The following is a 24,260-nucleotide window of genomic DNA, read 5'->3' as shown; positions in this document are numbered from 1 at the left end:
ATATAAAGTAAACACTGAAGCGACAATGTTACATTTAAAGTAACCTGCGCCAAGTCAATTCAATTGTGTATGTCCTTAGGAAAGGACATCACATTGCCCGAAAATTTAGATGTGATTAGACAGCACATTGCCGACTACAAAAACCAAACTGCATTCATTTCATACATGGTGTTCACTGTTTTGTTAAAGTGAACTTTTTCTGATATCCTATAAAAGAATAAAGCATCTTTAGTTTTTATAAAATACTTGAAAAAAGAAAGAAAAGAAAAAGAAAAAAAAAAAAAAAAAAAGAAAAAAACGGAATTTTTGTAAAATCTTACCTGTAAAATTCCTTTCTCTGAGTCCTCCGACAGTCGCCGCCATCTTCATATTCGTCACAATGGGGGTATTAGACTTTGCTCCGTAGGAGTAGCTAGGCAACAGAATATGTCAATATTAAAGCTTTTAACATATCCCCACCCCAGGGGGTGGTCCCCTCAGTCTATACCCTCCTGCTTCCTGTTTCCTGCTTCAGTTTCAGTGGAATAGCAGTAGAGTACCTAAACCCCAAAAGAGGGGCGGGGGCGGCGACTGTCGGAGGACTCAGAGAAAGGAATTTTACAGGTAAGATTTTACAAAAATTCCGTTTTCTCTTACGTCCTCCGACAGTCGCCGCCATCTTCATATTCGTCACAATGGGGACGTCCCAAAGCAGTGCAAACATGAGGGGTGGGAAACGCAGCCGCGCCTAAAGGCAACGCAGTCTCCACATCAAGAAAGTAACCTTACCAAAGGAAGGAAACCAGCTGGGCAACACGAGAAAAAATTTGCTCAACGGGAGCAATAACCCAGGAAAAAAAAACAAATAACCCAGGGATACAAAGAAATCCCAAACAGCCCAAAGGACCAAAACCAGGGACCCTAAGGGACCACCGCACTAAGAACCTTGCGGCCAAAGGAAGCATCTGCCGATGCTTGAACATCCACTCTGTGGAACAGAGTGAAGGTGTGCACGGTCGACCAAGTCGCCGCCCTACACACCTGGGCCACAGAAGCCCCATGACGACAGGCCCAAGACGTACTCAGAGATCTGGTAGAGTGCGCCCTCACAGGCATAAGGGAAACTTTTCCCCGCAAAGCATAGGCCTGTTCAACGGCCTGTCTGAACCAATTGGCGACGGCAGAAGCCGACGCCGCCACGCCCTTCCGAGGACCCCCGGAAGGACAAACAAAGAATCCGACTTGTGAAAAGATTCAGACGATTTTAGGTAAACCCTAATCGCCATGAACAGCATCCAAGGAGTGCAACACCACCTCCTCCGAATGTTTAGACTTCGCGCAAGGCGAAGGCAAGACAATGTCCTCATTGAGGTGAAATTCCGAAACCCTCTTCGGAAAAAAAGAAGGGTTAGGTCGCAAGACCACCTTAACCAAGTGATTGACCAGATACAGACAATGGCAGGACAGGCTGCCAGCTCCGACACTCTGCGAGCCGAATTGATCGCCACCAAAAAAGGTGACCTTCTAGGACAACATAGACAACGAGATCTACCCGATCCGTTCAAAAAAGAACCATGTTGTAACACGGACAGAACAAGATCCCAGTCCCAAGGAGGCAGAGGCACCCTCCTAGGAGGGACCAGATGCCCCCGAACAAAAGTGCCAATCAAGGAGATAGATGCCATAGGACGTTGAAAAAAGAACGGCCATCGCAGACACCTGACCCTTGATCATAGCCAGCGCCAAACGCTGTCAACACCCTTTCGAAGGAAGGACAACACCCCAGACACCGACCACGGGCGAGGTGAAGACCCCCTGAACTCACACCAGGCAAAATAGGCCTCCGAAATACGGTAAAAGACCTACCCCGAGGAAAAATTCCTCGCGTCGATCAAAGTGTGAATGACCTCAGGGGAGAGACCCCTATCCCTCAGGGCCTCGGTTTCAACAGCCAGGCCGGCAAAGCCAGCGACTGCAAGGCAGGATGAAATATCAGCCCTTGAGACCGGAGATCTTCCCGAAGAGGCAGACGCCACGGGGCGTCGACCGCCAAATGCACGAGGTCTGCGTACCAGGACCGGCGAGGCCAGTCCGGTGTCACAAGAATCACCGTGTTTTGGTTCCGAGACCAACCTGCGAAGGAACCTGGGCAGCAATTGAAACGGTGAAAACGCATACATCAGTCGGTACTGATGCCACTGAGCTACCAACGCGTCTGACGCGTCTGCCCGAGGATCGCGTGGCCTTGCCACGAACATGTACACCTTGCTGTACAGACGAGACGCGAACAGGTCCACCTCCGGAAGACCCCACATCGCGCACAACATCTGGAGAACACCCGGACGGAGGGGCCATTCCCCCTGGTCCAGGGACTGGCGGCATCAGATAATCCGCCCGCCAGTTCTCCAACCCCTGGAATGTGAACCGCCGATATCGCTGGGACATGCGTCTCGGCCCAAGACAGAATGTCGGCCACTTCCCGAGCCACCCGGGCCCTCTTGGTGTCCCCTTGGCGAATGACGTAAGCCACCGCCGTGGCAATGTCCGTCTGCACCCAAACCGGACAGCCCTGCAGCCTGTCCGGCCAACGTTGAAGGCAGAGAATAATCGCACGCAATTCCAGAATGCTGACCGGAAGGGAGGAATCCCCCTCCGACCAAGTTCCCTGGGCGGACAGAACGCCCAGGACACCACCCCAGCCCGACAGGCTGGCATCCGTGGTGACCACCGTCCATGAGAGAGGACGAAAAAAGACTTGCCCCCTGACACCGGCGGGGACAGGAGCCACCACAGAAGAACCCTTCTGGTGCGATGGCCCAACAAAATCCGGATCCAGAGATCGCGGTCGCCCGTCCCACCTGGACAGGATCTCCGCTTGGAGACCCCGCGTGTGAAACTGGGCGAAGGGAATCGCCTCGAAAGCCGAGACCATCAATCCCAGACATCTCATGCACGTCCGAGTGGACGAGGACGGAGCGTCCCTGAGGGACCTGACTTCCTTCCTGAAGAGTCCTGAGTTTGTCGTCCGGTAGGAAGACCTTCGCCTGGACAGAGTCCAGAACCATTCCCAGGTAAGGGAGACGAACCGATGGGCACAGTGCTGACTGTGGAAAAGTTATCGTCCAACCAAACTCCTGCAGAGACTGCATCGTAACGGACAGAGCCTTCTCCAGACCCTGGCTGGTCGCAGACCGAACCAGAATATCGTCCAGATACCCTAGGACAGAGACGCCCTGGGCTCTCAACAAAGCCAAAACCGGTGCCCGCACCTTGGTGAACACCCGTGGAGCCGAGGCGAGACCAAAGGGCAACGCCACAAATTGGTAGTGATCCTCCGCTATGGCGAATCGAAGGTACCTCTGGTGACCCTCGAAATTCGGGATGTGAAGATACGCATCCTTCAAGTCGATGGAAGCCATGAACTCCCCCGGAACCAGGGCAGCCACCACCGACCGCAGAGATTCCATGCGGAACTTGCGCACCCGCACAAAGCGGTTCAGCGCCTTTAAGTCCAGAATCGGACGTACTTTGCCCTCCTTCCCAGGCACGGTGAACAGATTGGAATAGAACCCCCGAAACCTGTCCCGATGAGGCACCGGGACCACCACTCCCTGAGCCCTCAGGTCCTGCACCGCTAGATGCAGATCTCGCAAACGCTCCGGGGACAGTAGAAGATTTGAGGGAAAAAAATCTGCGCTCCGGCCTATAGAGAAACTCGATCTCGTAGCCAGATCGAACAATTTCCGGAACCCACCAGTCCCGAACCCGGGACAGCCATGGCTGAAGGAAACCGAGCAAGCGTCCCCCCACCCCAGAGTCGGGTGAGGGCGCCCCTTCAGGCCGCACTGTTGTGGGCCGCTGAACCGGACTGGCCGGACTTTTGCTTACCAGTCCACGGCTTCTTACCAGGAGCCGTCTTAGCCTTGTGGGATTAGGGTAAGAGCGTGCTCTTACCACCCGTGATCCCCCTAATTAACGTATCTAGGGACTCACCAAAAAAGGCGAGAACCATCATAGGATAGATTAGCCAAGGTCTTACGCGAAGATTGGTCCACCGACCAACACTTCAACCAAACCAAAACGGTGAGACAATACCGCCACACCATGTACACGTGCAGCCAACGGAACCATATCCAGGTCCGCATCACACAAATACATGACACCCTGGTGGATTTGATCCACCATATCCAAAGTCGCCTGGAGGGCAGAATCAGCCACCAGGACGCGATTAAGCACCTGCGTCCAGCTCGCGACAGCCTGGGCCGCCATAAGTGAAGCAAATAAAGCTTTCAGCATAGAACCCATAATAGAATAGGCATGACGGGCAAGGGACTCCGTCCGTTTGTCCGTGGCATCCCGGAACACCGGGATATCCTCAGCAGGAATCGCAGTGGGCTTATTCAGAACCGCTATCGCGTGATCCACCGGAGGTGGGACACACCAACGCTCATCAGTAGCGGGCGTAAAAGGATAGCGCAGCTTAAACCTACTTGGTATAGCAAAAGGCTTGCGTATATTATGCCAATGTTCCTTTACAGCGCATTGAAAATCATCAGTGCAGGGAAATACCTGCGATGTTTTGCGTCTTTTCTGCGTCCCATAAGCCGCCAAGGCAGCAGGAGGACAAGGTTCATCCTGTAAAAGCAGTGTTTGCTTGATAGAAACAACCAATTCATCCATGAGTGCAAGCTCTTCAGACGAGCCAGGGGGAGAAATATCAACCCCCTCAACCTCAGCCTCCATTTCTGACCCTACAAGGTCCAGGGAGGAACGGGACCCCGACAAGGAGACCCCAGCAACAGCAGCCCCATCACCAACACCCTCTGAATCAGAGGAAATTGAAAACTCTGGGCCTGTTTGAGGATTGGGCAGCCATCAGCAATTGCACCTGAGTCGCAAGGCTAGCCACAATCGCAGCCAAATCCCCCCCCCCGAGGGGGAAAACCGCAGTCCCCTGGCTTCCCACCAATGTGACAGGAAATTTGCTTTCCTGAGAATCCATGCCCCAAAATGAGTAAAATAAAATGGGTGACCGCCCCTTTAAATAAGGCGCTGCGAACGTAGCCCACCGCCACACAAGCACACCCACACCAGGGACCCCCACAGGGAGAAGTTATACTCAGGCAAGGATACAGAGAATAGAGGGAAAAAACCTGGAGAGACCGCTGCTGCTGCCGGCCAGATCGGTGCTCCTGTAGAAAAGGAACTGCTGATATTCAGGGCACTCCATTAAAGCCTATGGGAGGCTACAAGAAAATGGCCGCCATGCATGTGTACCATGCGGCCAGAACGAGTACAGCCAAAATGGCGCCGTTTGGCGCCGAAACCGCCGCTCCCCCACCTCATGAAGGTGGAATAAAAATACACCACATAGTTATAAAGAACATGGTGGACCGCCGCAGCGGCGCTGTAATGTGCCCCAAACATGATAGCATCAAGTTCCACAGCACACAGCCGTTCACACACTCAGACTGACACAGAAGTGCAGCACAGCCCCCCCTCCTTGCAGCCCACAGCATGCAGTGTGAGAGATAGGGAAACATCAATAGTGTGAACACAGGGCAAGGCAACACAGTCCCAGACTGACACCCCCCAGACAGACAGGTCCCCACATGAATACACTTACCTCTTACATGGCGTGGGGGACACGCACAGGCGAACAAGCCGCTGTACATGAGACAGGGAGAGTCGCATCCAGGACGCAGCAGAAGGTGGGTTGAGAAACCGCACAGCGTCCAGTGAGGTAGCCACCTCACCCTAGCATCCCTGCACGGAACAGGGATGGGTCGTTCAGAAAACTCAGGAGCGGTACCTGACTGAACGCTCGATGGCGGGCTGAGAAGCCACTGACCCACAACCTGCGACCAGGGGAGTCAGCCCGAGACACAGCCCCCATTATCCTCTTCATCCGAAGATCTAACTATTGCTGGTAAAAATAACAGCTAAATAAAGAAAGAGAGAAAAAACTCAAATAAAATCAAAAAAGAGAGAAGGCTGAGACAAAATGCCCCAGCATAGAGACATCCAGCTACTCCTGACAAGCTAGACATTGAAACTGAAGCAGGAAACAGGAAGCAGGAGGGTATAGACTGAGGGGACCACCCCCTGGTGTGGGGATATGTTAAAAGCTTTAATATTGACATATTCTGTTGCCTAGCTACTCCTACGGAGCAAAGTCTAATACCCCCATTGTGACGAATATGAAGATGGCGGCGACTGTCGGAGGACGTAAGAGAAAAGCTTTTACAAGCTGGATTTAATGTTCAATGATACGCTATGAGTTATTTACTTTCTGTACATAAAATACAGTTCAGATTACCTACCGCAGGCCAAGAGAATTACATTGTGCCTGTTCTGAAGGAGATCAGAGTAGATTTATTTTTTTATGCATAATGAGCATTTTCCAGTTAATTTGAATATATGATTACATGGGAAGCATTGCTGAATATATATAGTGGTATAATCCTTTGTTCATCTCTGCATTAGTTCTGATGAAAGGATCTACCCCAAGTCTCAAAGCAGAAAAAATTAAAGCATACCTAAACAACCAGCCAGCCATTGGAAATGGTACTATTTGTACTAAAATAAAAAAATTTGCAAAAATAAGTGTGCAAAACGTGGCAATAAATTAAAGTGTCTGTTCACCAATGCCAGAAGTCTGCCAAGCAAAATAGGTGATTTGGAAGCTCTGGTGCACGAGGAGAACTAGGATTTAATTGGTATTGCTGAATCTTGGCTTCATTCTTCACATGACTGGGCTACTAATATTCCTGGCTATGCTCTCTTTCAGGAAAGACAGGGTAAAACAGAGGGGTTGAAGGTGTCTGTCTATGTGAGAAGTGATCTCAAAGTGAGTGAAAGAGGACCTAGTTGATGGAGTGTGTGAGGAGTCTGAAGCAGTATGAGTGGAAATGTACATGGGTGCGCGTAATACAAAGATTATCATTGGAGTTTATTATAGACCTCCCAGTATGAAAGAGAAGGCAGAGACTCAGCTCCTTGCACAGATAGAAAGGGTTGCAAGGGCTGGGACAGTGATAATAATGAGGGATTTTAACTACCCAGACATTGACTGGAGTAATGGCACCGCTGGAACGGCTTTTTTTTTTTTTTAATCAAGAACAATTTTATTGAGATGCCAACAACAATACATTTATAACAGGTACATACATACCTAATGTGACAAAAATACTATTCATTATACCAAGTTACAAACATAAAGCTCCTATCTCCTCTGCAGTTCCTCCCAGGTAACATTATAAATGCCATTATTGGCACAGCAATCTACCCAGGACCAAGTCTGCAGGGGCCAGGCCCGGAGTAGCAACCATCTACCCCACACCTTCTCAAATTTGTAAGGGGAGCCCCTATTTTGATATACAAGTTTTTCAATGCGCAATGTATTACCCAACTGTCCAAGCCACATCTCATGCGTGGGAGGTTCAGATGCAGTCCAGTTTACTAACAAAAGTCTACATGCCTGAAACAAGGCTCTAGCTGCCGCCTCCCCAAGACATCTGTCCTGGGTGACCGTATCAAGCATGCCCAACAAGCATTGTCTAGCATCCAAAAGGGACCACTACACCTAAAGCAGTGTTTACTGTGGTCACAACCTTGGACCAATATCGGTGCAATTTGGAGCATCTCCACAACAAATGGATAAGGGTGCCCGTCTCCCCCCTGCATTTACCACATAATGCATCTGGCCTCATGCCCATCAGATGTAATTTAAGTGGAGTATAGTGAACTCTGAGAAGGATATATAGTTGGGAGACTCTCAGAGAGGCATTCAATGAGCAAGTCATGACAGCCTCCAATGCCCTCTCCCATTGTTCCCCTGGATATTTCTCCCACATCTCTCGCCCATTTTTCACGGGCATTACTAGGAAATTTCTCAAAAGTACATCCCTAAAAGAAGCGCATAGCAGCCCAAAATAAATCCTTTAGTTATAGCCGTGTGTTGCATAAGGGAAAATACAGGAGTTGGGGAGAGCTCAATACCCTCCAGTGCTGTCTGGGTTCTTATAGCATGCTGTAATTGAAGATAAGGGAATTTCGTATATAGTGAATTAAATTTAGCCTGCAATTGAGCAAATTACAAAAATTTGCCACCGTCAAAAATATGATAGAGGTGTGTCACCCCCACAGCCCTCCACTGGGCCACGCATTGTCAATTTTAAAAGTTCAGGGTAGGAATAATTATTCCATATCGGGCTATATTTTGTGAACCCAGACATACCTTGTAACTGCTTGGTTTTATCCCATATTTTTTGGACCAGTCTATACGTGGGAAATTATTTGACTTGGCAAATAATTGCGCCTCCAGGCCCTCCGCCAAAGACTTTGCACCACTATATTGAAGCATAACGCGCAAGGATGAGGCCATCGGTCCATCCGCCAGTCCCCCCACCAGATGCTGTCACTGTGAAGTATCTAATACAGCCAGGGGTTCGGGAGGGCGAGCCCTTCCCTCTCCTTAGGCTTCTGAAGTTGTTCCAGCCTCATCCTAGCACTGCTCCCCTTCCAAACTAGATCCCTAAAAATTGAATTTATCATCCAAAAAGTCTGCAGTGGAATCACCACCGGGGAATTATTCAGACAATAAATAAATTGAGGCATGAGAATCATTTTAACTTCTTCACATCCGCGCTATAGCCGAAGTACGGCTACAGCATGGACTCAAATTTCCGGGAGGCCGTCTTTAAACGGCCTCCCAGAGACAGGCTCCCCGCGCGCTCCCATCGGGGAAAATCTGTGTCGGCCGTGTCCCTTGGACACAGCCAATCACAGATCGTGGTAAATGGCCAATCACATCGCCCATTTACCACGTGATCGGCCCATGCAATGAGAGATGATCTCATATGTAAACATATGAGATCATCTCTCATCGCCAGCGCTCCTTCCTCACACAGAGACTGCAGTGTGAGGAAGGAGCAGAGCCGATCAGCCGTCGGGGACACAGAGGAATGTAATCAGGGCACTGATCACCAGTGCCCTGATTACACAAGGTAAATAAAACACACTAAGTGCCCACAGTGCCCGCCATCAGTGCCCACAATCAGTGCCCATCAGTGCCTGCTCATCTAGGCACTGATGAGCACTGACTGGCAGCACTGTAGGCACTGAGTGTGGGCACTGATGGTGCGGCCCATCAGTGCCGCCCATCAGTGCCACCCGCCAGTGCCACCCGCCAGTGCCCAGCAGTGTCACCTATCAGTGCTCATCAGTGCGGCATATTAGTGCCACCTCATCAGCGCACATCAGTGAAGGAGAAAAAAATTTATTTATATTCAAAATTTACTCGCAGAAAATAAGAAAAACTTTTTTTTTTTTCAAAATTTTCTGTCTTTCTTTTTTTTTTGTAAAAAATAAAAAACCCAGAGATGATTAAATACCACCAAAAGAAAGCTCTATTTGTGTGAAAAAAGGGACAAAAAATTCTTATGGGTTCAGTGTTGCATGACCAAGCAATTGTCATTCAAAGTGTGAGAGCACTGAAAGCTAAAAATTGGTCTGGATGAGAAGAGGGTTTAAGTGCACAGAAGGCAAGTGGTTAACCAGACTAACATGTCCAGCAACAGATAGCCATAACTTCCTCCAGATCTTAGCCCGATCTTTGAGTTTTACCAGTAACGGTAGTACATTAAGTCTACAAGAATCCAACAGGGCTTGCAAAATCACCAGCCCCAGGTACTTAAATGAGGCCACTACCGGAACCAGACAAAAACTACACACCAACTGATCCACCACCCCATCTAAGGCTCCATGTACACGGGACGTTAGAAAAAACGTCCTGCAAAGCTATTTCTGACGCCGGGAAAAAGCAGCTGTTAAACGTGCTTTCAGTAGCTTTTTCCATTTGCGTTATTGCACGTTTGGCCACGTTGCTTTCAGCATCGTTTTTCTGCCTCCATTCAAAATCAATGGTTCCCTATGGGAGCCTATTGATTTGAATGGAAGTCGCACCGCAAGTCGGATCTGACTTACGGCGCAACCTGCACTGTGAGAATCTTGAGGGGGAACTCCACGCCAAAAATGGGAAAAAAACTGCGTGGGGGTCCCCCCCAGGTTCCAAACCAGGCCCTTCGGGTCCGGTATGGAATTTGAGGGTAGCCCCGCGCCGAAAAAACGGCGTGGGGTCCCCCCCAAAAACCATACCAGACCCTTATCCGAGCATGCAGCCCGGCAGGCCAGGAAAGGGGAGGGGATGAGCAAACGGCCCCCCCCCCCTGGACCACACCAGGCCACATGCCCTCAACATGGGGGGGTGTTGGTGCTTTGGGGCAGGGGGAGCTCTGCACCCCCCCACCTCAAAGCACCTTGCCCCCATGTTGAGGAGGACAAGGGCCTCATCCCCACAACCCTTGCCGGTGGTTGTGGGGGTCTGCGGGCAGGGGGCTCATCGGAATCTGGAAGCCCCCTTTAACAAGGGGGCCCCCCAGATCCCGGACCCCCTCCCTATGTGAATGGGTATGGGGTACACTGTACCCCTACTCATTCACCACATAAAAGGCAGTGTATGGAAATAACGACAGGAGACGTTTTGGAAAGTTTATTAAAAATCTTCATCCGGCTCTTCTTGTCTTCTCCTCTCCAGTCTTCTGCTCTTTTGCTGTCGGCTCTTCTTCTTCCTCCGGTCCTCCTCCTCCGACGTCTCCGGTGATTATGCCGGTCTCCGGTCTCTGCAGCTTATTATATAGCCGTTAGGGGCGTGGCCCCGATGAAGTCATCGGGAGGCCCCGCCCCCTCATGTCACAGGTGAAGTCATCTGTGACATGAGGGGCGGGGCCTCCCAATGACGTCATCGGGGCCACGCCCCCAATGGCTATATAATAAGCTGCAGAGACCGGCATAATCACCGGAGACGCTGGAGGAGGAGGAGGACCGGAGGAAGAAGAAGAGCCGACAGCAAAAGAGCAGAAGACCGGAGAGAAGAAAAGAAGAGAGGACAGCAGAAGAGCGGACAGCAAAAGAGCAGAAGACCCCAGAGAGGAGAACACAAGAAGAGCGGACAGCAAAAGAGCAGAAACCCCCGGAGAGGAGAAGACAAGAAGAGCCGGATGAAGATTTTTAATAAACTTTCCAAAACGTCTCCTGTCGTTATTTCCATACACTGCCTTTTATGTGGTGAATGAGTAGGGGTACAGTGTACCCCATATCCATTCACATAGGGAGGGGGTCCGGGATCTGGGGGGCCCCCTTGTTAAAGGGGGCTTCCAGATTCCGATGAGCCGCCTGCCCGCAGACCCCCACAACCACCGGCCAGGGTTGTGGGGATGAGGCCCTTGTCCTCATCAACATGGGGGCAAGGTGCTTTGAGGTGGGGGGTGCAGAGCTCCCCCTGCCCCAAAGCACCAACACCCCCCCATGTTGAGGGCATGTGGCCTGGTGTGGTCCAGGGGGGGTGGGGCCGCTCGCTCGTCCCCTCCCCTTTCCTGGCCTGCCGGGCTGCATGCTCGGATAAGGGTCTGGTATGGATTTTGGGGGGACCCCACGCCGTTTTTACGGCGCGGGGCTACCCTCAAATTCCATACCGGACCCGAAGGGCCTGGTTTGGAACCTGGGGGGGATTCCCACGCAGTTTTTTTCCCCATTTTTGGCATGGAGTTCCCCCTCAAGATTCTCACAGTGCAGGTCACGCCGCAAGTCAGATCCGACTTGCGGTGCGACTTCCATTCAAATCAATAGGCTCCCATAGGGAACCATTGATTTTGAATGGAAGAAAAAAAAAAAAAAAAAAAAAACTTATAACGTGGCTGAACGTAGGTTCATCACGTTCAGCCGCGTTTCTGCGTTTGAAACGCTGGGAAACACACGTTCGAACGCAAATAATTGCGTTCTAAAACAAGTCCCTGAACGCAACTGCCTGCAAATGACTGTAAACGACCATGTGTACATGGACAGATAAGATAACATGGAGCTGCGTTCAGGGGCTTCTGAAAAAAAAAAAAAGCCCAACTGCTCCTAAACGGCCATTTCCAGCATCCCGTGTACATGGAGCCTAAGGGCATCAGAGCAGATTTCGTCCAATTGATAGCAAGCCCAGAGTACCTCCCTAATTCAGTAATAGTTGCCATTGTTTCCCTGAGCAAGTAATCAGAGCCCCCCAGAAGCAGAAGCATATCATCCGCATATAGTAGGATCTTTTCCTGTAAAGAACCGTACTTAAACCTCACAATATGCTCATTATTTCGAATACACACCGCCAATGGCTCGATTGCCAGGGCAAACAACAATGGGGAGAGGGGACACCCTTGTATAGTTCCCCTCTCCAATTGGAACCCAGCAGATTGCCTTCCCCCTTCCCTAATAGATGCACGAGGGGTACAGTGCCTTGCGAAAGTATTCGGCCCCCTTGAACTTTGCGACCTTTTGCCACATTTCAGGCTTCAAACATAAAGATATAAAACTAATTTTTTGTGAAGAATCAACAAGTGGGACACAATCATGAAGTGGAATGAAATTTATTGGATATTTCAAACTTTAACAAATAAAAAACAGAAAAATTGGGCGTGCAAAATTATTCAGCCCCCTTAAGTTAATACTTTGTAGCGCCACCTTTTGCTGCGATTACAGCTGTAAGTCGCTTGGGGTATGTCTCTATCAGTTTTGCACATCGAGAGACTGAAATTTTTGCCCATTCCTCACATCGAGAGACTGAAATTTTTGCCCATTCCTCCTTGCAAAACAGCTCGAGCTCAGTGAGGTTGGATGGAGAGCGTTTGTGAACAGCAGTTTTCAGTTCTTTCCACAGATTCTCGATGTTGACAGTGGGGATGGTGTGTTCAGGGTGATGAGCTGTGTTGCTTTTACGCCAAACATAACGTTTTGCATTGTTGCCAAAAAGTTAGATTTTGGTTTCATCTGACCAGAGCACCTTCTTCCACATGTTTGGTGTGTCTCCCAGGTGGCTTGTGGCAAACTTTAAACAACACTTTTTATGGATATCTTCAAGAAATGGCTTTCTTCTTGCCACTCTTCCATAAAGGCCAGATTTGTGCAGTATACGACTGATTGTTGTCCTATGGACAGAGTCTCCCACCTCAGCTGTAGATCTCTGCAGTTCATCCAGAGTGATCATGGGCCTCTTGGCTGCATCTCTGATCAGTCTTCTCCTTGTATGAGCTGAAAGTTTAGATGGATGGCTAGGTCTTCGTAGATTTGCAGTGGTCTGATACTCCTTCCATTTCAATATTATCGCTTGCACAGTGCTCCTTGGGATGTTTAAAGCTTGGGAAATATTTTGGTATCCAAATCCGGCTTTAAACTTCTCCACAACAGTATCTCGGACCTGCCTGGTGTGTTCCTTGTTCTTCATGATGCTCTCTAGGTGGATTCGATTTATCATCATTAGTCATTTAGGTCAACATTGGATCATTCAGAGATCCTCACTGAACTTCTGGAGAGAGAGAGAGTTTGCTGCACTGAAAGTAAAGGGGCTGAATAATTTTGCACGCTCAATTTTTCAGTTTTTTATTTGTTAACCACTTTACCACCGGAGGATTTTGCAGCTTAAAGACCAGACCCCTTTTTTCAACTTGGCACTTCGTGACTTTAACTGATAATTGCTCGGTCATGCAATGCTGTACCTCAACGAAATTTACGTCCTTTTTTTCCCCACAAACAGAGCTTTCTTTTGGTGGTATTTGATCGCCTCTGCACTTTTTATTTTTTGCGATATTAATAAAAAAAGCGAAAATTTTGCAAAGAAATGACATTTTCAACTTTGTCTTTTAAAAAATATCCAATATACTCAATTTATGTCATTTTTTTTGGCCAAAATATATTTAGCTACATGTCTTTGACAAAAAAAAAAAATAAATCAATGAGCGTATTTTTATTGGTTTGCGCAAAAGTTATAGCGTCTACAAACTATGGTGTAAATAGTGAAATTTACGCAGCTTTAATTTCTGACTGCCTATCTCATTTCATGAAGTGCTAAAATGGCGGGGCAGAACAAAACCCCCCCCCCAAACTACCACTTTTTGGAAAGTAGACATCCTAAGGAATGTCCTGACAGGCATGTTGAGCTCATTGAATATTTCATTTTTTTGTCACAGGTGTTTGAAAAATGACTAAAAAAAATTTTTTTTCTCTTTTACACAAAGTTGTCATTGAAATGATATATTGCTCACAATATGTGTAATTACACCCCACAATATATTCTGCTGCTTCTCCTGAGTACAGGGATACCACAGGGACTTTTTGGGAGCCTAGCTGTGTACGGGTCCCCAAAAACAAATCACCACCTTCAGAATTTCAAAGGGCGTACATTTTTCATTGCATTTTCTCACTACCTATAACGGTTTAGGAGGCCCTGAAATGTCAAGATACCACAAAACCCCCCCAAATGACCCCATTTTGGAAAGTAGACACCCCAAGCTGTTTGCTGAGAGGTATGGTGAGTCCATGGAATATTTTATATTTTGCCACAAGTTTTGGGAAAATTACAATTTTTTTTTTACACAACGTTGTCACTAAAAGATAAATTTCTCACACATGGGTATATGTGGAATGACACCCCAAAATACATTCTGCTGCTTCTCCTGAGTATGGGGATACCCCATGTGTGAGACTTTTTGGGAGCCTAGCTGTGTACAGGACCGCAAAAGCCAATCAACACTCTCAGGTTTTCTAATGGCGTAAATTGTTCATGTCATCTCTGCACTACCTGTCACAGTTTCGGAGGCCCTAAAATTCCAAGATAGAGTACAGGTCCCCCAAATGACCCCATTTTGGAAAGTAGACCGCCCAAGCTATTTGCTGGACGCCCCGAGTACAGGTTCCCGAAAACCAACCCCCACTTTCAGGCTTTCCAAGGGCGTAAATTGTTGATTTCACTCCTGACTACCCATCACAGTTTCGGAGGCCCTAAAATTCCAAGATAGCACAAAACCCCCCCAAATGACCCCATTTTGGAAAGTACACACCCCAAGCTATTTGCTGAGAGGCATGGTGAGTCCATGGAATATTTTATATTTTGCCACAAGTTCCGGGAAATATATATATATATATATATATATATAACACCCTCAAGCAAGGCCAAGAGGCCCCCTAAACCTCAGCCTGCAATAACTTGCGGCCAAAGGAGGCATCCGCAGATGCCATCACATCCACCTTATAAAATTTGGTAAAGGTGTGAACAGACGACCAAGTCGCCACCTTGCACACCTGAAGCACAGACGCCTGATGGCGAAAAGCCCAAGAAGCACTTAGCGCCCAAATAGAGTGCGCCTTGACAGGGAAGGGTGGAACCTGACCTCTAATGGAATAAGCCTGCCCCACTGTCTGTCTGATCCATCTGGAAATAGTCGCAGCAGATGCAGGCAGTCCCTTCTTTGGGCCATCCGTGAGCACAAAGAGCGACTTGGATTTGCGAAAAGACTCAGTAGATGCCAAATGCACCTTGCGCGTCCGATCATCATCCAGAGTATGCAGGGCAAATTCCTTATTATGTTTTGGCTTAGGACATAAGGAAGGTAACACAATGTCCTCATTTAAGTGAAAACTGGAAACCCCCTTTGGCAGGAAGGACGGATCCAGCCGAAGTATCACCTTGTCCCTGTGAACCACAAGATAGAGAGAACGACAGGACAGCACCGCCAGTTCCTACACACTGCGCGCAGAAGTGTGGCCACCAAGAAGGCCACCTTCTGAGAAAAGGTAAGCAGGGGGACCTCCCAAATATTCTCAAAGGGAGGCCTCTGGGGAACCGACAGCACCAAATTAAGATCCCATGGTGGTAGCGGAGGTCGCACTGGAGGTATTAAGTGTCGCACCCCCTGGATGAAACTACGCACCAGGGAATGGGTGGCCAATGGCCTGTGGAAGAAAATGGCCAAGGCCGAGACCTGACCCTTGATAGTATTCAAGGCCAACTTTTGATCAACTCCCCGTTGAAGGAAAGCCAAGATCCGAGCCACCGAATAGGAGCGAGGGTGGGTCCCAATGGACTCACACCACGCAATGCACGACTTCCACGTACGATGAAAAATCTTCCGGGAAGTCGCCTTCTTCGCTTTTAGCAAAGCGGAAATCACTGAAGCAGATAAACCCTGTCCTTCACCACCTGGCTTTCAACAGGCAAGCCATCAAAGCCAGCGACTGTAAAGCAGGATGGAAGATTGGCCCCTGAGAGAGCAGATCCACCCTGAGAGGAAGTCTGCACGGGGCGTCCCGTGACAAACCTGACCAGGTCAGCGATGAGGCCAGTCCGGAGCCACAAGAATGACCGGAATGCCTTCCGCCTCTATCCTGCGAAGAAGTCTCGGCAGCAACTTGAGAGGAGGAAAGGCATATATCAGCCGGTACTGGCCCCAGGAGGCCACCAGCGCGTCTGCGGCATCTGCCAGAGGGTTCCGGGAGTGGGCCACAAACCTCTGTACCTTCCTGTCGATTTGAGACGCCAACAGATCCACATCCAGAGTGCCCCAGCGAAGGCACAACTGTTGAAACGCCTCCGGATGCAGGGACCACTCCCCTGCATCCAAGGCCTGGTGGCTGTGGTAATCCGCCTGCCAATTTTTCACTCCCGGAATGTGGACCACAGAGAGAGCCAGAACATGGCGCTCCGCCCAATGTAGAATGCCCGCCACTTCCAGGGCTGCAAGGACACTCTTGGTTCCCCCTTTGTGACTGACGTAAGCCACGGCTGTGGATGCGCACAGGACAACCCTTCAGATGGTCGGTCCAGTGAGTGAGGCAAAGCCGGATCGCTCTCAGCTGCAGGACATTAATCGGCAATCGACATTCCTCCAGGGACCAGACTCCCTGAGCAGAGTCCTGATTGAGAACCCCCACCCCCCACCCGGACAGACTCGCATCCGTGGTGACAACTGTCCAGTATATTGGGAGAAAGAATTTTCCCGACTGAAGCAACGGGGACCGCAGCCACCAGACCAGGGGCTCTATGGTCCTGTGGCTTAACCAAATCTGAGAATCCAGAGAATTTGGGTGTTTCACTTGAGAAGAATTTCCCTTTGAAGAACCCTTGTGTGGAATTGAGCAAAGGGGCCCGCCTCGAAGGAGGACATCATCATTCTCAGTACTCTCATACAGGTCCGAAGGGACAGCTGATCGTTGGGACATCAAACGAACCGCTGACTGGATCTTCTGGAGTTTTTCCAGAGGAAGAAACACCCTGGCAGAGGATGAGTCCAAGGTCAGACCCAGATAGACCAGTCTCATGGAAGGGGTCAGAGATGACTTTTGAAGGCTCACGATCCAACCAAACTCCTCCAAAGTACGCATGGTGACTCCCAAGTTTTCCCGTCAGCAACGCGGGGGACTCCGCACGGAGAATCAGATTGTCCAGGTAGCCCAGGACTGGTATTCCCCGCTGTCGCAACAGTGTCAGGACCGGGGCCAACACCTTTGTGAAGACTTGAGGAGCGGAGTGGAGACCAAAGGGTAACGCCACAAACTGAGAGTGATCTTCTCCCACAGCAAAATGGAGAAAACCTTAATGAGCAGCACAGTTTGGAATGTGAAGGTAGGCATCCTTGATGTCTATTGAGGCCAGTTTCCATCTCTGAATTGCACTTACAGAGAAACCTCGCTTCACTAGGATTGAAAAAAATTGTACCACTCCTTTTTTAAATCTGGGTCAAGGAGTCCATCGTTTGGACCCAAGTCCCAACGCAATCTCCTGGGTGTCATTTAATTTTATAGTATTGCTCCAAAGTGGCTAAATCCCACCATACACGGAACACAATATGAAAACTCTCAAACACCCTTGAGAGAAAGATCCATGTCTTTGGATGCAATATTCTGTGCTGAAAATAAATCATTGGTATTTCTATTGTTAACTTCTATACAGTAAGTGCAATTTTAACCTAATAAATTGTCCACTGTTTGATACTACGCAATGAGAGCCCCTCTTTCTTTTCTCTACATATCTTCGGTCCCAATGAATTAAAAAACGGGAAAAAATACGTCATATTTAAAGGAAGAGTGACCCATTTAAAAATCCACTGTGTATATCTAAATACGAAAGGATATTTATGGATTATCGTCCCATTTTGATCGGTGGAGAGAGATCACCGCTTATGTGACCCCTTATAATCAAGGGGTCCGATATATCTGGTAAGCAGGTATTTTTGCACTCACTGAGTGAAGGAGTGAATCTCTACTATTAAGCTTCAGGATATTCACCAGCTGCCTTGAGCTTGAGATATCTCTTGCTGGCCTTTTTGCACTAGAAACTTTATTAACATATATGCACTATTTCACCTTTGCACAGATTTTCACTTTGTATGGTTTATAAATCACAATTTTAAATATAATTTAAGTTTAATTGAAGAAATTTAATTCAAATTAGCACTTATACTGTATATATTTATTTAATTTATGTATGTGATTTGGTTGAGCGCCGTATCCCCCCTTATAAGCTTCATTCACGTTTTTTACGTTTTACGTTGCAGCTCACTGTTGAAACCCCCTTTTTTCCACACATATATTATTGTTCACATGCACTAATAATTTAATATCAATCATCATTATATTTATTTTTATTATCCTTTAGCGCAGGTTGTTTTGGTGATAAACACCAAATTTTTCCACTTAATTGCAAGCATACAGCAGCGCCTGCACCATCTGGTCCAACAGTTCCCCAAATTCAGGAGGGACCGGCTGGCCCTCCACGTCACGGCGAAGCAGCTTCATCCATTCAGTCACCGTTTGGGTGACAAGGGCTGAAGCAAAGGCAGGCCGTAGCGCAGTCCCCACCATAGCGTCCATGTTGCGGGCCACAGCCTCCGCCTTCCTATCCTCTGGGTCCTTAAAGGACGGGAATCTTCCACTGGAATCACGGTAGCCTTGCCTTGTTAAGTCTGGAGACCGGGGGATCCACCTTAGGTGGCACAGACTACTTCTTCACCAGAGACTCCTCAAAAGGGTAGCGTCTGGTAAACCGCCTCGACACCCCGGGAGAACGTGTCCGCCGCTTCCATTCTTTGGCGAGTAGGCCAGCAAAATAAGTGGGGAAGGGAAAATACTTTTCCACCCTCGGAGGCTTATGGGTGCTGAAGGCAACCCATGCCCCAGGAGTGATGACAGCCGCATCCTCCAATTTTAGTGTTTTGCGCACCTAAACAACCAGTGCGTCCACCCACGCCTTATCCTGCGCAGCAGAAGAGGCAGAAAGCTCATCCTCACTATCAGAGGAGGCACCTCACGGGATACCCGACCTGGCCGGGGTACCCGGGTCTGCCGTGGCTGGGTCAGAGTCAGAGTCCGAAACATCAGAGGAGACAGGGGTGAGGGGTTGTTTCTGCGCACCCTGCCCTCTAAAAGCCACCTCAACCCGGGACAAAAAAGCTTCCAGGACCGCTGAAATTGCATCAGTGGACAGTTGCGACCCGGAGGGCCCTGTGGCCTCCGTGAGGGGATCAGGTGGGGACACATGGTCTGAGGGGTCCATGTTGCACTTATAGGACCCGCCAGCAAACTTTGAAAAAAGTTTTTTTTTTTCATGCAAAGGGAACAGGACAGAGGGAAACCCAGGAGTGTGAGGGTCCGACCATCCCAGAAAGAGGGCCCGCGTCCACCCCAAAATCCGCCAGCGAGGGGGGGGGGGGTACGTGTAATCACTATACCAAGAACACAGGCGGGTGCCATCTAATGACAGGACCCCACGCCACCAGAGTAGGGGGCTGTCGGCCAAATAGGAACGCTGTGACATAAGCCTAGACCCTGTCGTGTGCATCCTGGCGAGACATTTAACTTGTGGGGCCAGTCCCGTCCAGTGGGACTATGTCGCGGCCGACCCAGCGCGGAGCTACGGCCTGCACGCGCTTGATGGCCAGACTGGGGTGACAACTGGATATGGGGGTCCAGTCTGTTGCCAAGCCCGGCATAATTGCTTGAAGATCTCACAGGAAAAACTTTCCGGAGAAAAAAGAAAAGACTAGCTAAAAAAAAAAATCTACATAAAAAAGTACTCCCATGCCAGGACCAAAGATCCCAGCAAGGAACTAGGTCCTCACTCCTGACTAGGCAGTTTAAAACTGACATCCTATGCAGGAAGAGAGAGGGTATACCCCCAGGGACTGCCCATAGGTGTAGCCAGAAATTTTTTCTGCCTAGTGTCCTACTCCTGTAGGGGGCGGTATTACCCTACTGATATGCATCAGAGGACTGCGTCTGTCAATGAACGATAGAGAAATACAATTAATAGTTTTTACCTTAAAACTCCCAAGGCGCCTGATCTTTTTATATTGGATACACCACCAAGATGACCACTGCCTTGCTAAAGAAGCTGAGGGTAAAGGTGATGGACTGGCCAAGCATATCTCCAGAACTAAACCCTATTGAGCATCTGTGGGGCATCCTCAAATAGAAAGTGGAGGAGAGCAAGGTCGCCAACATCCACCGCCTCCGTGATGTCGTCATTGAGAAGTGGAAGAGGACCCCAGTGGCAACCTGTGAAGCTCTGGTGAACTCCATGCCCAAGAGGGTTAAGGCAGTGCTGGAAAATAATGGTGGCCACATAAATTATTGACACTTTGGGCCCAATTTGAACATTTTCTCTTAGGGGTGTACTCCCTTTTGTTGCCAGCGGTTTAGACATTAATGACTGTGTGTTGAGTTATTTTGAGGGGACAGCAAATTTACACTGTTACAAGCTGTACACTCACTACTTTACATTGTAGCAAAGTGTAATTTCCTCAGTGTTGTCACATGAAAAAATATATACAAAAATGTGAGAGGTGTAAACACACACACACACACACACACACACACACACAAATAGATAAATATAAATTACGTGAGAAATGGCATGGTATTACAGTTAAAATGTAGTGCCAAAACATACTTGGTCCCAATTTCTTATAACCCTTCTCCTGTCTATGTTGTTGGGACTACCTCTCCCCGCAGACATCTTCTATAGGCTTTATCTTTATATGCTAAATCCTTTGGGTGAGCCGTAATTCTTTGGCTTTCTCCAAAAAAAATGTGTTGACCAATACTTGGCTCTGTTTTATAGTCTTCCAATTTGGAACAATTTTTCCAAAATTGTACCATAGGTATGCTGTCCTTCCAGGACGGGTGGTCACACCTGCTAGAATGCAAGTAAGAGTTTCTGGTCAGGGTTTAACCTGTTTTTTCATTACAATCATACCACCCTCATATGCAAATTCTATATTAAAAAAACTCTAGGGTCCACATTTGTGAACGAAAGCCCACATTTGTGAACGAAAGCCCAAAACCATTGTGCTTACAATGTTCCAGGAAGGAGCCAAACATCTGGACACTACTATTCCAAATGATAAGGAGGTTGTCGATGTAGCTCCCATAGTATAGAATATACTCTGCAAACCAATTGTTTTTCCAGATGTTGAGCTTCTCCCAGTGGTCCATCGTGAGATTGGTATAACTGGGGGCATATTTTTCCCCCAAAGCAGTTCCATGGATCTGTTAACAAAACTGATCCAAAAAAATAGTAATTATGCATAAGGCTAAACTCAGTGCATTTTATTAAGAACTGAGCCTGTTTGTAGTGCATGTTGGGATCTTTTGTTAGAAAAATGTAAAGCATGGAGGATTACCCTTTGTGGTATTGAGGTGTAAAGTGAACCAAACAACCAGGTAGATCCATACATAGCCAGACTCCCAAGTGTATTTACGTAAAATATTAAGATGACTTAAATTCTTAATGAAAGAGGTGGGGGGAAAAAAAGTATGGGTTTCAGTAATCTATGTAGTAGGACAACCCACTATTGAAACTATTAGTGCTGGCTATGATGGGTCTCCCCAAAGTGTTCAAGATGGACTTGTGCACCCAGGGTAGGTGGTAGAAATGGGGGGTATTGCAGTTTTCGGGTAGTAAGAAGTCTTTTGCCCTCATTTATGCATATCCCCCCTCTTCAAAAACTCTTAAAATGAGGAAATTGGAACCAATGGTGCAGGAATTGGGGCTGACCTGAGGTGCCAAGGTGCAGTAATTGGCCTAATCTGAGATGTGAAGATACTGTACATGCATTAGGTCTTGAGATCTAAAAGGTGAGATCTGAAGCAGTCAAATCCCACCAATGTGAAAGGGGGGCTTAGGCGTGATGGAGCGGAAAGTGGGGCTGGCCTGAGGCCTGATGGCGCAGGAAGTAGGGCTGGCATGAGATGTGAAGGTGCAGGAATTGGATTGATCTGAGGTATGAAGGGGCAGAATTTGGGCAGATCCAAGGTGTGAAGGTGCAGGAAATGAACCTGATCTGAGATGTGAAGGTGCAAGATTTCGGGTAATCTGAGGTGTGAAGGTGCAAGATTTCAGGTGTGAAGGTGCAAGAATTGGAACGGATCTGAGGTGTGAAGGTTTAGAAATTGTGCGTGATCTGAGAGAACTTGCTTAGGTTGACTGCTATCACCTTTATTTCCAACTGTATATTTCACAGAAGTCCTCAGCTAGGATATTAATTTCAAGCTTACTATACTTACCTTGCAGCACACGTCTTCTGGAACAAGGGTTACAATATACTTTACCACATACCATTGATCTATGAAAATTCAATATGCACTTAATACTATTATTTATGTCGTATACAGCATGGTTTTTCTTCTTCAATTCCATTCCTTTTTGCGATTGTGAAGTTGATTTTTTTTTGTGTAGCTGGCACACATTTTCTTTGAAAACATTTTTCAGCCCACTATGCTCAAAAAGGTTGCCTACCCCTGTTATAGTTTGATACAATCCATGGCAAAAAATTGTCTGACAAGCACCAAGTTAAATACCTTTTCATGGATTGCTCTCCTATTAGAAGGCTGCACTAGAACTTTATAGCCAAGATTTGTGAGTTCCTTGACGTGCTTTGGTGCAAGAGGTGCTCGCCGCTCCCAAGCATTGATGTCCTCCCTTCGAATCGCCAACACAGCTTTGTGGTGATGACGTACTAGATGACCAGGACTTGCATCATATCTTCTGCAATTCAAAGCCCGCCACATAATGATAACTGATAGAAAAAAAGAAAAAAAAAAAGAAAACGATCATGCTGGAGAAAAATTTGCAGTATTCTCAAAATACACAGTAAGCCTTTAAAAAGAGGAGAACTTCTGCTTTCGATCACCTAGGCGGTTGGAGTGGAAGTGGGAGCAGCTACACCCCCCCCCCCCGTGACATTTCATTTCAAAAACCGGGGCGGGGGAGGAGGCCTAAAGCAGAACTTCCCCTTTTGAGTGGAGGTCCGCTTTAAAGCAGAACAAAAAGATTTTCCAAAAACCTTTTCCCCATCTATCTTCATGTGGTTTTTGTCTTTTGTGTACACTGTATGGCATATACATTGCAATTTTATTCCTGACTTACCTTGGCACCCAGTGAATACTTTCCAACCTCAAAACTTAAAGTTTAGTTCCACTTTAAAGTGGTTCTTCAGTCTTAAAAACACAAAAAAAAATATAGGCAGCAGCCATAAATACTGTAGGGCACTTACCTGTCCAGGGATCCAGTGCTGTCCTCACCCGCGCTGTTTTTTTGGCAGTGTTTGGGTCCCCAGCACCGACATGTTTACTGTTGGAAGTTTCACAGCCAGCTTCCCACTGCATATGTGCAAGTCACGCTGTGCTTTGTGAATAGACCTTGTGAAGGATGCCCTTCTATGTCTGTCCGCATGTTTCCTCTCCCTGCTTAAAAGACTATATTGAGGATTTGTTTATATGTTTGTGACAAACTCCCCTCTTCTGAGTTGCCACGAGTACTTGGAGAGGATTACTTGTCAGCCTCTGTCCTTGGGAGATGAGTGGATCACTTCTCAATTGTCTCCAGGACAAAAAAGACTACGTAGAACTGGTTTTGGGCAGACAAGCTATGTGTACAGCCAGGCCAAAGAGACTGGCACTAACTTTGGAACCCCTGGTCCGATTCGTGCCATTTTTTAATAGGTTGTTCCCCTGAATGGATTGATTGTGAATATGTATTTGTATAAAGATTGGATGTATAGTTTTAAAGTTACAGCATGTGGGTAAAACTGCATTTTTTCTGCCTGTGATAATCATGTTAACCATTGTTTACTATAATTACATCCCAGACAGAAGGGAGGATTTTATGTGGATTGTAACCTTTGTGTTATTGGTTAATGTGTATTTGTTGTGGGTGTCTCCCTTGCATGGGGGCAGGGGATAAAATAAATTGTAGTTTTAAATGCCTGTGGTTGCTTCCAGTAAAGTGGTTCCAGCATTCAGCTTTGGCTCATGTGTGGAATTATTCAGCAATACCAGCGATTTCTTATTTGGCGAATTGGGGATTCTTCAACTATTGGGGATTAAGGAATTACAAGGCGGTAAAATACAGTGAT

At 47.8% G+C, this 24,260-nt stretch overlaps 1 protein-coding gene across 1 annotated transcript in view; it reads right to left on the bottom strand.

Annotated features, from left to right (window-relative positions):
- Positions 1-22,919, bottom strand: part of AASS (aminoadipate-semialdehyde synthase) — a 187,155-nt gene extending 164,236 nt beyond the window's left edge. Inside the window, exon 1 of the mRNA XM_082256068.1 lies at positions 22,705-22,919. Within this exon, the coding sequence (XP_082112194.1) occupies positions 22,705-22,914 (210 nt within the window). The 5' untranslated portion in view covers positions 22,915-22,919. The remainder of the gene's footprint in view (positions 1-22,704) is intronic.
- Positions 22,920-24,260: the final 1,341 nt, after the last annotated feature.

This window comes from Pelophylax lessonae (genome assembly GCF_965119305.1).
Source record: "Pelophylax lessonae genome assembly, chromosome: 4".
NCBI classification, from domain to species: Eukaryota; Metazoa; Chordata; class Amphibia; order Anura; family Ranidae; genus Pelophylax; species Pelophylax lessonae.
Note: the sequence above shows the minus strand (reverse complement) of the source record. Positions and strands in the feature narration are given on the sequence as shown.